We start from the raw sequence: 13,151 nt of genomic DNA, 5'->3' as shown, positions 1-13,151 counted from the left end.
TGTTCTTTAATGTAGACTCTGGTTGTTCTTTATGTATACTCTGGCGTTCTTTAGTATACCCTGGGCGTTCTTTATATGTACTCTGGCGTTCTTTATGTATACTCTTGGCGTTATTTATGTACTCTGGCGTTCTTATGTATTACTTATGGCAGTTCTCTATGATACTTGGCGTTCTTTATGTTACTATGCGTCTTTTATGTATACTCTTTGGCGTTCTTTATGTATACTCTGGCGTTCTTATTTTACTCTGGCGGTTCTTTATGTATACTCTGGTGTTCTTTGCAATTGGCTGTATGATAAATGGCTGTTAATAGATTGTATGATTACTTACTTGTCGTGTTTATAAAAACATGATGAGTGCTCTGTCAGGCATTCAGTGTTATAGTCAGGGTTGGGTAGGTTTCTTTCTGAATGTAATCCGTTAGTTACTAGTTACCTGTCCAAATTACAATCGGTAACACAACTTTTGGATTACCCAAAAGTAATCTGATTACTTTCAGTTACTTTTAAATAACTTTCAAGAAGCATTAGAAGAAGACAAAAAAAATGTTTAATTACCAATTGAACAAACATTATTGCAGGATAAATTAATGTTAGCGTGTACATAGCTGGCCATAAATATATGATGCATTTTACTTTATGGTTATGGTAGGCTTATTCTAACTAATTGCTTTCTACTACAGATAATAATAATATGATTAGGCTATATCTTTACATTAAAAAACATTTTAAAAGTCTGTCAGATTCCAGTAATCTAATTAATTCAATACTCCTTGATTTTCAAGAATAGGACTTGGAAATATGGAAATATAGATTAGCCTGAGCATAATTAGCCAACTCTGTTGTTTATGATTTTGTTGTCATGGAGGACTGTTTTGGGCTCATTGCTTCCAGTTGAAAAATCAACTCTGGTCATTTAATGCATATTTTGAGCACAACAGTTGCATTTGGCTATAGGTCTATTGTTTACGTTTTTGTTAGTGACACTTTAAATATCTTCATCATTTTGCAGCTGTTTAAGTCTATCAAAAAGTGTGCATGAAGAGACTGGCCACCCCTCATAGCCTGGTTCCTCCTAGGTTCTTCCTAGGTTTTGGCCTTTTCTAGGGAGTTTTTCCTGCCACCGTGCTTCTACACCTGCATTGCTTTGCTGTTTGGGGTTTTAGGCTGGGTTTTCTGTACAGCACTTCGAGATAGTTAGCTGATGTACGAAGGGCTTATAAAATAAACTTGATTTGATGTGTCTGTTAGGTGTATGGATTTCAAAAGTCCACTCGTGGTCTTTTCGAATTAAACTTGTTTTTGACAGTATGGAGCCCAACACCACGAGGAGTTTAGAAGGAAGGGTACTCCCTCAAACTTTTATGCATAGGCTGGGATCCACACTATGCAGCTGTTGCAAGAGCACATTTTTCACTGGCTGTCCACTGTCGCAAAAACAATGAGTGATAGCAGCTGTTAAACTTCTTCAATTCAACCATTACTGGGTTTAAAATACACATATACTTTTGTGAACAGACATCCACAACATCCACAACCTGTAAGGCACAAAAAGTTAAATGAGAGAGCAGCAGTGTGATTCACATCAATGTAGTTATCAGTAATAATAGTTAAATGAAGAGAGCAGGCTCGTGTGATTACACCTCAAAGTGTACCATATCAAGTAATATAGTGTAAATGACACGACCCAAGCCAAAATGTGCTGATTCACATGCAATGTAGTTATCAGTACATAAGTAGTTAAATGACAGAGCGACAGCAGGTGATTACCACATCAAAGTTGATTGATCAGTAATATATAGTTTGCAGGCAAAGCTGTGTGATTACACATACCAGTGTAGTACATCATCAGTAAAATAGTTAACTGACAGAGCCAGCAGTGTGATTCACATCAAGTATTATACACAGTAATTAAATTAAATGACAAGAAGCCAGCTGTGTGATTCACATTCAAATCGAGTTATCCATAATAAAAGTTAAATCGACAGAGCAGCAGTGTAGATTTCACACCAATTATGATATCAATGGACTAATAATGTTAAGATGACACAGCAGCAGCAGTGTTGATAACATGCTTCTACAGAGATGCAGCTCATAGAGTAGATCAATAACCAGTGTATCCGTATCACGTAGATTCTAGATAATCCAGATATAAGTCGGCATACGTCCTCACCGTAGCGTACAGAGTCGATCCAAAATCAGTCATGGTAATCCGTATCGCCGTAGACTAAAACCACCTGCTGTCATCTTTACTCCAGTGTTATTCAAGTTGGATCCTCTCTGGAAGACCATCGCTTGACTGTAGTGTTAACAGCACTATTCCCGCGACTTTTTCCACCAAACCCCGCGCCAGACCCAAACGCAATTGGATTGTGTCAATCATAGATGTCTCTGAATTCTGGTGGTCATCAATTTGGCACACATCACGATACCACCAACAGCAACGGTAGTCATATCAGCGGTCCTCTGATGTGGTATCAGGTCCAATCATTTCGACAGCAGTGCAAACTTTTCAGTGATACACACAGCACATCGCTAGCACAGCTGACACACAACAGACATAGGTATCATATGACTCGTCTGCTGATTGCGAGTCGGGTCACAGTTACTTTGTGCAGGCAGCGGCAGCACCACAACCATGCTCATTCAATCACTAAGTGTTCTCCTGATTGGTGGTCAAGACTCGTTCAAGCGCAGCACAAAGAACAAATTTAAACTTGATCCATTTTTTTCTGTTCAACACTGATTCTGATCAGAACTGGAAAAGTAGTCAAAGTTCTATTTCAACGCAAAACATAACCTTGCTTCATGGAATTTAAAGTCAATCATTGAAGATAATCATCTCTCGTTCTTTTCAAAAGTATTATTTACTAATGGCTGGTAAACATAGAGCAGACTACAGTACAACGCTCGGCTAACAGCAACGGACATTCCGAGTCGTCACAACCCAGCCGGTCAACCCAGTAACGGATTACAGTACCTAACGCCCACAGCAGCTACACCAGCGCGGAGGGTAACCAGTAGAGACGCATACAGGTCTTTACAGGCTCGGAGCAACAGTAACGGCATTACAGTTTTAACGCTGTAAAGTGAACGAAATATACACTTATTAACGCTGGACACCGGTCTAAAAGTACACGACAGGCAATTACCAGTTTAACAACGCTGGTACATAACGAAGATAACACGGCAAGCATTCACTCTTTAACGTTCGGTAACAATAACGGATAGACCTTTTAAGCGCCCGCTATGGGCGAACATAACGGCTTAGCAGATTTAACGTCCACGGTACACTAACAGTAACGGATTACCAAAGTTTAATCGCCAAGTAAAGGAACGGATACAGTTTTAACCCGGATAAAGCTACACGGATTACACGTTCTAACGCCGGACTATAAACAGTACACAGCAGCAGATTCACAGTTTCACGCATGAGAGGAACAGTAAACGAGCATTACAGTCTCCACATTTAACGCTACGGGAACAAGAACGGAGATCTACAGTTTTTAAACGCTGGTAAAGGTATAACGGCAGTACAGTTTCATCCCACCACAGGGTTTAATAAAGTAACGGATTACATTTTTAAACGCGGACCACAACAACACCTCGGAGTCTAACGTAAACGGATCATACGAGGTATTGAACGCGGTTAAATAGAACGGATTACAGCTAGTATAAATGCTACACAGGATAACAGTAAACCGATATTACAGTTTTAATGCTGGAGTAAAGTAATACCGGCAACCACATACACGTATTTAACGCGCTCGGCAAAGCTAACGGATTACACGTTTCTAACGAGCCCACACAGCAGCAGACCCGCAGTAACAATCAGTACACGGATTACAGTATTTTAACGCCGGAAATAACGGATTACAGTTTTAACGCTGAGGCGTGAAAAGTATACCGGCAAATTAACAGACTAACACGCATGGGATAACAAGTAACGGAATTACAAGTTTTGAACGCTGAGTCAAGAGCATCAATTACAGTTCGCTACCAGGTAAACAGTGACAGGACGAGACTGACAGTATTAACGCTCAGGCGAGTAACAGTCAAAGCGGATTACAGTCATCTGTCACGACCCCACCACTCAACATATGAGACAAGGTAAAACAAAAACCGAGGACAATTAACAGCTAAGTTGTAAGACGCCCAGAGACAGAGAAGAACACCCAGCACACAGCCTAAACTCAAAGTACACGGATTACCTATTTAATGCCTGGCATAAAAGTACGAACGCGATTACAGTATTCAGCTGGTACAAAGTAACGATTACAATTTTAACGCTGGACTTAAGCATAACGCGAATTACAGTTCATTTAAAAACTATTCTGTTACATAGTCAAATCCATTCCACCCCCAGTACCTGATTGAAGTTCGACTTGCATGAGTTTAAAAGTGGCAGCGACGATCAGCCAAGGTCAATCTAATAGTTGTTAAAAGAGACGAAAAAGTGTTCTCTCGCAGGACCAGTACCTGGTCACTACATCAATGACACCTAAACACTATACCCCCACTCCCCTCCTCATGTCCCCTGATAGCGCAGACGGAGCCGTCACTGAGACAGCAACGCACGGGCAACTCTGACACCTAAACGCCCAAACAGTCGAGAAGCTAGACGAGATTGAGAGACGACAGCAAGGCTAGATACCGAGTGATGCATCACACCCTCACACCCCCCCACCTGCATCCGCCGCACACCCGATAAGCGCAAGACCCCCTTTGAGACGCCGAGGGCCACAGGCCAAACCCCCCTGCCACCAGTCGAAACCACCTGGGCCGCTGAAAAGCGACAGAGCGCCTCTAAGTGAAAACCACAGCGAGGAAAGAGTGAAACCGCAAAGGGCCACGAGAACAGGAAGGCAAGAAATCGAACACACAAAAAATAACAGCAACTGTCATCAAAGATGACAAACACTTATCAAAGAAACTCACACGTGGATGCTATCTTGTTGTTGGAAAGCAACTCTATGTACCTGTGTATGAGCGACCCAAGCGAGAAGGCTTTTGGAGCATCTTGTTCATGGTCTTCATGCGCCACAAGACCCACGAGGTAGTAGTGATCCGTCTAGCCTCAGAAACACCTTTGTAAACGTTACCCTCGAATTGGGTTCATGGAGGACACAAGGGCAAAGGTAGAGAGCCAGCCTAACATAGACCCAACCCAGTCGTATTCCCTACTGCATAATACAGGTTTGTTAGACTAAGCACCAAGTCACAGCGAGCCACCACCGAGTCATTCGTAGTTACTAACATACGATGCAAACCACACCAAGCCCACACACATTACAGCCACAACATAAGGGAACAGATGCAAGAGAAGACAGCAGATAAGTGGAAACAATTGTAAACTAGTTAAGACAAACGACACATGACTATCCAATCACTATGGTCTCTGTTACCCCACTATAACCATGAGCCGCCACTTCCCTCTACCCCGAGCACTTAGGAGCCAGTCATCATTACCGAGCAGCACTACGTTACCGGCACCTACAGCTCTACCGGCCACATTTCTTTTACCGGCACTCTAGACTTTACCAGCACTTCTACAGACTCAGAGACAAAAACCAAAAGAGGTATCGTCTTGCATTTATGTGCATTCAAACATGACAATAACGTAGAGCCACAGGATCGATAGCCAGCCAGTGTACTCATACATGTTGAAACCAAGCAGGACATCAGTAGTATTCTACAAAGTATTGTCCATTACCAGAGTATGGAACATATTTTACTCTTCATAATTATAATGCCTAAACGTTTATCATATATTTTTACACACAGAACAGCAGACACACACAACACACCCAGAAACAGCAAGCGTTCATATCTCTGCCTTGACGATGAAGCAATCCGGGTTGACCGGATTTTGACGTGACTACTGCGATCATAAATAAAAAACCAGGCCCATGTACTACATTATATGAAATAATGTTACACTCCCTACTGTAGCAGTTTATATTAAAAACATTAAAAAGCACCTGTAAAATCAATGTCTGTATTTCAAAATACTTATATTCACTATAACCCTTATAGTGAGAGCGTGAGCGAGTGAGTGAGTGAGAGTGGTATGAATGCACCCTTATTGTATTTCGTTAGTAATCACATTTGATGTGATTTTTGCATTTAACACTCAGTGTCCTGTTGTATTTCTTTACAATAATTATAAACTCCCACACACAGTCAAAACAAAAGTGAACAATTACGCTGGTTTTATATATTTTTCCACCTATGAGAGTTGCGCAATAATGTTGAGCTCCAAACGTCTCTGACAATATCAGCATTTTCCATTTTACCGCCTCCCCAACTCAAACCACCCCAGACAGTCCTAAGCAAAATTATAATGCACTAGAGAAATGCTTCTTTCGACTAAGAAAGCTAATCTTTATTTTTTTTCTAGTTTGACCACCTACGGTACCTAAATTGCATTATCCCAAAATGATTCACCATGACCCTACATTCCTCACAAGCCACTCGCCACATACTCCACGCCACCAAGTATTGGGCAAGTACTACACCTCACTGTCTCTAAAAAGTTTCTCTACTGACAGGATTCGAACGTATCTAATGAAACAGCACAATACTATCCCTACAAAGGCCAAAATATAGTGCCGACACCCCTGCTCTATATAGACATTCCTCAGTCTCCAAAAATCGCCACGAGCCATTCAGAATATGGAATATCCACTTCATCCAAAGTTGTCAATCGGGTACTTAAGCCTGGGCAGGCCAGTCAAGTTCTATCCAACACGACCTACACGACCGAGAACCCATTATCTGATATGGCACCTGCCTTTGTGCACGGGGCAAATTCAAGCTGACAAACAGGAATCCTATTCGCTCAAACTGCTATGCCAACGAGTGAAAAGGCAACGATTAAGACCCACTCGTGATACAGATGTAATCACAACCAGAGGGTCTGTAGTAAACACCGCTAGCACTGACGAATGCATGAATTTAACACCGCTGTGATTACAGATGGAATCGAACCAACGAGTCTGTAGTACAACCACCTCATAGCACCTGAGATGCAGCTGAATTTCTAGAGACCGCTTGATCCAGATCGGAATCAACCATGATCTCACAATCCATACCCTATTTCAATCGTCCAGTCCGTGACTAGAATACAAACAGACGAGGTTTATTATGCACTACCATCAATTTCAAGTCAGAAAAATCATGTAGCAAATCTAGTTTTATATGGTTACCTCCTATACATGATCGCTGGTATCGAATCGTTGGCAACATGGCTCCCCACATGTGTGGCCATCAAACCAGAACTTGATCCAGAACGCAGATGGCAGACCCGGCCTGGCTGTATAACCATCCCAACGTACTCCCAGCTCAACACCGCTTCTCACACACCAGTTCTGCACATGCCGCTCCACAAAGAAGCTCACATCCCACGCTACAAGGACCATGAGCTTGCAGAGAACAGCTTACCTATGAACAGCAAGAGAAACTGCCCCTCCCCCTACCTTCAGACGCTAAGTGCTCAACCCCTACACACCCAACTGAGCACGCCGTTCTGCCACCTTCTGTCGTCTTTGGCCCTCGCCAACTAACCTGACGTCATAACTCCCCCCAGAGTATTCAGTTAATCTTCAGGTCAAAAAGTGACGAAGCTCTAGAAAGCTGCCCACAGTTTCCCAAACTTAAATGTAGCTGACAAGTACGAAAGACCATGTCACCCAAAGCACAAAAAATCCAGTCCGAACTCCTGCTTCAGCTGCAACTCCCAGATCGTCCTGAATGCAAGCTTCGAGTCAGAAGTCGGAGATTCAAATTCCCAGTCTGTCTTGATCCGGCCAATACGAACAGCCCACTACTGGATTTCACCTCACGACCCATAACAACGTGAACAGCTCTTATCAGCATGGAAGAGACAAACGAAATTTGAACAGCGCTGCAATTCCATATACCACCACAAGAATGCCTACACAAAATATAAACCGGTGACGCTAGTCTGAGCCCAGCGCTCACGAATTAAACTTCAAATGCCTTTAAAAAATCGCTCTATCTCGCCCGGCGCACTGAGCAGTGCGCCTGTAACCAATGGAATTGCTGCAAGCTTAGGCTGGCGGATCGTATCTGAGCTCAGGCATACTCTCTCCCGTATACTCTGGCGTTCTTTATGTATACTCTGGCGTTCTTTATGTATACTCTGGCGTTCTTTATGTATACTCTGGCGTTCTTTATGTATACTCTGGTGTTCTTTATGTATACTCTGGCGTTCTTTATGTATACTCTGGTGTTCTTTATGTATACTCTGGCGTTCTTTATGTATACTCTGGTGTTCTTTGCAAATTGGCTGTATGATAAATTGGCTGTAATAGATTGTATGATTACTACTTGTCGTGTTTATAAAGACATGATGAGTGCTCTGTCAGGCATTCATGTTATAGTCAGGGTTGGGTAGGTTTCTTTCTGAATGTAATCCGTTAGTTACTAGTTACCTGTCCGAAATTACAATCGGTAACACAACTTTTGGATTACCCAAAGTAATCTGATTACTTTCAGTTACTTTTAAATAACTTTCAAGAAGCATTAGAAGAAGACAAAAAAATGTTAAATTACCAATTGAACAACATTTATTGCAGGATAAATTAATGTTAGCGTGTACATAGCTGGCCATAAATATATGATGCATTTTACTTTATGGGTTATGGTAGGCTTATTCTAACTAATTGCTTTCTACTACAGATAATAATAATATGATTAGGCTATATCTTTACATTAAAAAACATTTTAAAAGTCTGTCAGATTTCCAGTAATTCTAATTAATTCAATACTCCTTGATTTTCAAGAATAGGACTTGGAAATATGGAAATATAGATTAGCCTGAGCATAATTAGCCAACTCTGTTGTTTATGATTTTGTTGTCATGGAGGACTGTTTTGGGCTCATTGCTTCCAGTTGAAAAATCAACTCTGGTCATTTAATGGCATATTTTGAGCACAACAGTTGCATTTGCTATAGGTCTATTGTTTACGTTTTTGTTRRTGACACTTTAAATATCTTCATCATTTGCAGCTGTTTAAGTCTATCAAAAAGTGTGCATGAAGAGGACTGGCCACCCCTCATAGCCTGGTTCCTCTCTAGGTTTCTTCCTAGGTTTTGGCCTTTCTAGGGAGTTTTTCCTAGCCACCGTGCTTCTACACCTGCATTGCTTGCTGTTTGGGGTTTTAGGCTGGGTTTCTGTACAGACTTCGAGGATATTAGCTGATGAGCGAAGGGCTATATAAAATAAACTTTGATTTGATGTGTCTGTAGGTTGTATGGATTTTCAAAAGTCCCACTCGTGGTTTTTTCGAATTAAACTTGTTTTGACGGTATGGAGCCCAACACCACGAGGAGTTTAGAAGGAAGGGTACTCCCTCAAACTTTTATTCTATAGGCTGGGATCCACACTATGCAGCTGTTGCAAGAGCACATTTTTTCACTGGCTGTCCACTGGTCGCAAAAACAATGAGTGATAGGCAGCTTAAACTTCTTCAATTTCAACCATTACTGGGTTAAAATACACAATATACTTTGTGAACAGACCATCCACAACATCCAACAACCTGTAAGGCACAAAAAGTTAAATGAGAGAGCAGCAGTGTGATTCACATCATGTAGTTATCAGTAATATAGTTAAATGACAGAGCAGCAATGTGATCATAAGTAGTTATCAGTAATAATAGTTAAATGACAGAGCAGCTGTGTGATTCACATCAATGTAGTTATCAGTAATAATAGTTAAATGACAGAGCAAGCAGTGTGATTCACATTCAATGTAGTTAATCAGTAATAATAGTTAAATGACAGAGCAGCAGTGTGATTCACATCAATGTAGTTATCAGTAATAATAGTTAAATGACAGAGCAGCAGTGTGATTCACATCAAAGTAGTTATCAAGTAAATAATAGTTAAAATGAGAAGAGCAGCTGTGTGATTCACATCAATGTAGTTTCAGTAATAATAGTTAAATGACAGAGCAGCATGTGATTCACATCAATGCTTCTACAGAGATGATCAATAATAAGTGGTATCCGTATCACGTAGACGTAGATACAATAATAATGGTATCCGTATGCCGTAGACGTAGATGATCAAATAAAAGTGATATCCGTATCGCCGTAGACGTAGATATCAATAATAAGGATATCCGTATCGCCGTAGACGTAGATATCAATAATAAGTGGTATCCGTATCGCCGTAGACTACACCCACTGCTGTCATCTTTACCTCCAAGTGTTTTATTCAAGTTGGATCCTCTCTGGAAAGACATCGCTTGGACTGTAGTGTATAACAGCCCTATTCCCGCTTTTTCCCCGCGATCCAAACGCATTGGTGGTGTCATCAAGTGGTCTCTGATTGTGTGGTCATCATTTGGTGTGTCATCATAGTGGTCTCTGATTGGTGTCATCATTTGGTGTGTCATCATGGTGGTCTCTGATTGGTGTCATTATTTGGTGTGTCATTCATAGTGTTCTCTGATTGGTGGTCAGACTCGTTCAGGAAGAACAAATTTAAACTTGATCCTTTTTTTTTCAACACTGATTTGAGAACTGAAAAGTGTCAAAGTTCTTTTTCCGCAAACATCCTTTTTCTGAATTTAAAAGTAATCATTGGAGTAATCATCTCGTTTTTCAAAAGTATATTTTTAATGCTGGAAAGTAACGGATTACAGTTTTAAGCGCTGAGCAACGGATTAAAGTTTTAACGCTGGTAAAGTAACGATTACAGTTTAACGCCGGTAAAAGTAACGATTACAGTTTTAAACGGCTGGTAAAGTAACGGATTACAGTTTTAAAACGCTGGTAAAAGTAACGGATTACACTTTTAACGCTGGTAAAGTAACGGATTAACGTTTTAAACGCTGGTTAAAGTAACGGATTACACTTTAACGCTGGTAAAGTAACGGATTACAGTTTTAACGCCGGTAAGTAACGAATTACAGTTTTAACGTCGGTAAAGTAACGGATTACAGTTTTAACGCCAAGTAAAGTAACGGATTACAGTTTTAACGCCGGTAAAGTAACGGTTACAGTTTTAAACGCGGTAAAGTAAACGGATTACAGTTTTTAACGCTGGGAAAGTAAACGGATTACAAGTTTTAACGCATGGGGAAGTAACGGATTACAGTTTTAACGCCGGTAAAGTAACGGATTACAGTTTTAATGCTCGGTAAAGTAACGGATTACAGTTTTAACGCCGGTAAAAGTAACGGATTACAGTTTAACGGGGTAAAGTAACGGATACAGTTTTAGATTGCTGGTAAAGTAACGGATTACAGTTTTAATGCTGGTAAAGTAACGGATTACAATTTTAACGCTGGTAAAGTAACGGATTACAGTTCATTTAAAAACATATCTGTTACATGTAATCCATTACACCCCAGTCCTGTTTATAGTTTGTTTAAAGTGGGACATCAGGTCATTATTGTAAAAGAGAAAGTGTTCTCGATGACTTACCTGGTCTAATCAATGACCTAACAGTATACCCACTCCCCTCTATGTCCTCCCTGTAGGAGTCGGAGCGTCTGGAGGTGGTGAACTCTGACCTAAAGGCCCAAATCGAGGAGCTGAGGATGGAGAGACAGCAGCTAATGGTGATGCTCAACCTCCACCGCCCCACCTGCATCGTCCGCACCGACAGCGTCAAGACCCCTGAGAGCGAGGCCAACCCCCTGCTCGAACACCTGGCCGCTGAAAAGCTGGAGGCCTCTAAGTGAAACCACAGAGGGAAAGTGAAACCGAAGGGCGGGAAGGAAGGAAGAAATCCGACACACAAAAAAAAAGCAACTGTCATCAAAGATGACGAAAGATTCAAAAATCACCTGATGCTTTTGTTGTTGGAAGCACTTATGTACTGTGTTGAGCGCCAAGCTGGAGACTTTTGGAGACTCTTGTCTGTCTTTGCCCAAAAGACCCGGGGTTGTTAGTGTTCCGTTGCCTCGGTAACACCTTGGTAAACGTTACCTGATTGGGTTCTGAGGGAAGAGGGAGTAGCCTAATGCCCAACCCAGTTATCTCTGCGTCATAATAAGTGTTTTGTTTTGAAACCAAGTCAGCGCCACACCGTTTACTTACTGCAACCAACCGCCATTACAATAAGGGACAGATGGAAGAAGATAGTGGAAACTGTAATGTTGAAGAGGAAACACTACTATCAATCACTATGGTGCTCTGTTACCGCCACTTCTTACCGCCACTTCTTACCGGCACTTCTTACCGGCACTTCTTACCGGCACTTCTTACCGGCACTTCTTACCGGCACTTTTTACCGGCACTTCTTACCGACTCAGAGACAAACAAAGAGGTTGTGGTTGTTGTTATTGTGCTATTCTAAACATGTATAACGGTAGAGGCACACAGGTGTAGCCAGCCAGTGTACTGTATACCATGTTGAAATACACAGGTGTAGTAGTATTCTAGGATTTGTCCATTACCAAGTTGGAACATATTTTTATTTCATATTATAATGCTACGTTTTATATATATTTTTTTTGTATATTCTCTGCCTTGACGATGGAAGTATCCGGTTGATCCGATTTTGAGGTGACGCTGGCGTCATAAAGTAAAAGCCCCATGTATACTATATGAAATAATGTTTACACTCCTGTTGTTTATATTAAAAAATTTAAAAAGGCATTGTTAATTCAAATGTCTGTATTTCAATATACTTATTTTATACCGCTTTATAAGTGACATATATATATTGTGTATGAAATGCCCTTTGTATTGTTGTAATCACTTGATGTGATTTTTTTGCATTTGACATCAGTGTCCTGTTGTATTTTTCAATATTAAAAGGCCCAGAGCAGTCAAAAAAGTGATTACCTGTGTTTTATATATTTTTCCACACTATGAGGTTGGAATAATGTTGCTCCAAACGTCTCTGACAATATCAGCTAATTTTCCATTTTCCCCTCCCCAACTCAAACCACTCCCAGACAGTCCTAGCAAAATTATTGCCTGAGAAATTGCTCTTTGCTAAGAAGCTATTTTTTTTTTGTTTCTTTTTGGACCACAGTAAGGTACCTAAATTGTTACCCAGAAATGTTCACATGCCCACTATTTTCAACCACTCGCCAATACTCCGGTCACCATATTGGGAGGTAGCTACCTCCTTCTCTAAAAAGTTCTCTACTGGAGATTTGGATA

General features: G+C 41.0%; 1 protein-coding gene across 1 annotated transcript in view; it reads left to right on the top strand.

Moving 5' to 3' along the window:
- Positions 1-12,823, top strand: part of LOC112072542 (jun dimerization protein 2) — a 14,534-nt gene extending 1,711 nt beyond the window's left edge. The window contains exon 3 of the mRNA XM_024139942.2: positions 11,516-12,823. Within this exon, the coding sequence (XP_023995710.1) occupies positions 11,516-11,719 (204 nt within the window). The 3' untranslated portion in view covers positions 11,720-12,823. The remainder of the gene's footprint in view (positions 1-11,515) is intronic.
- Positions 12,824-13,151: the final 328 nt, after the last annotated feature.

This window comes from Salvelinus sp. IW2-2015, unplaced genomic scaffold (assembly GCF_002910315.2).
Source record: "Salvelinus sp. IW2-2015 unplaced genomic scaffold, ASM291031v2 Un_scaffold1954, whole genome shotgun sequence".
NCBI lineage: Eukaryota > Metazoa > Chordata > Actinopteri > Salmoniformes > Salmonidae > Salvelinus > Salvelinus sp. IW2-2015.
Note: the sequence above shows the minus strand (reverse complement) of the source record. Positions and strands in the feature narration are given on the sequence as shown.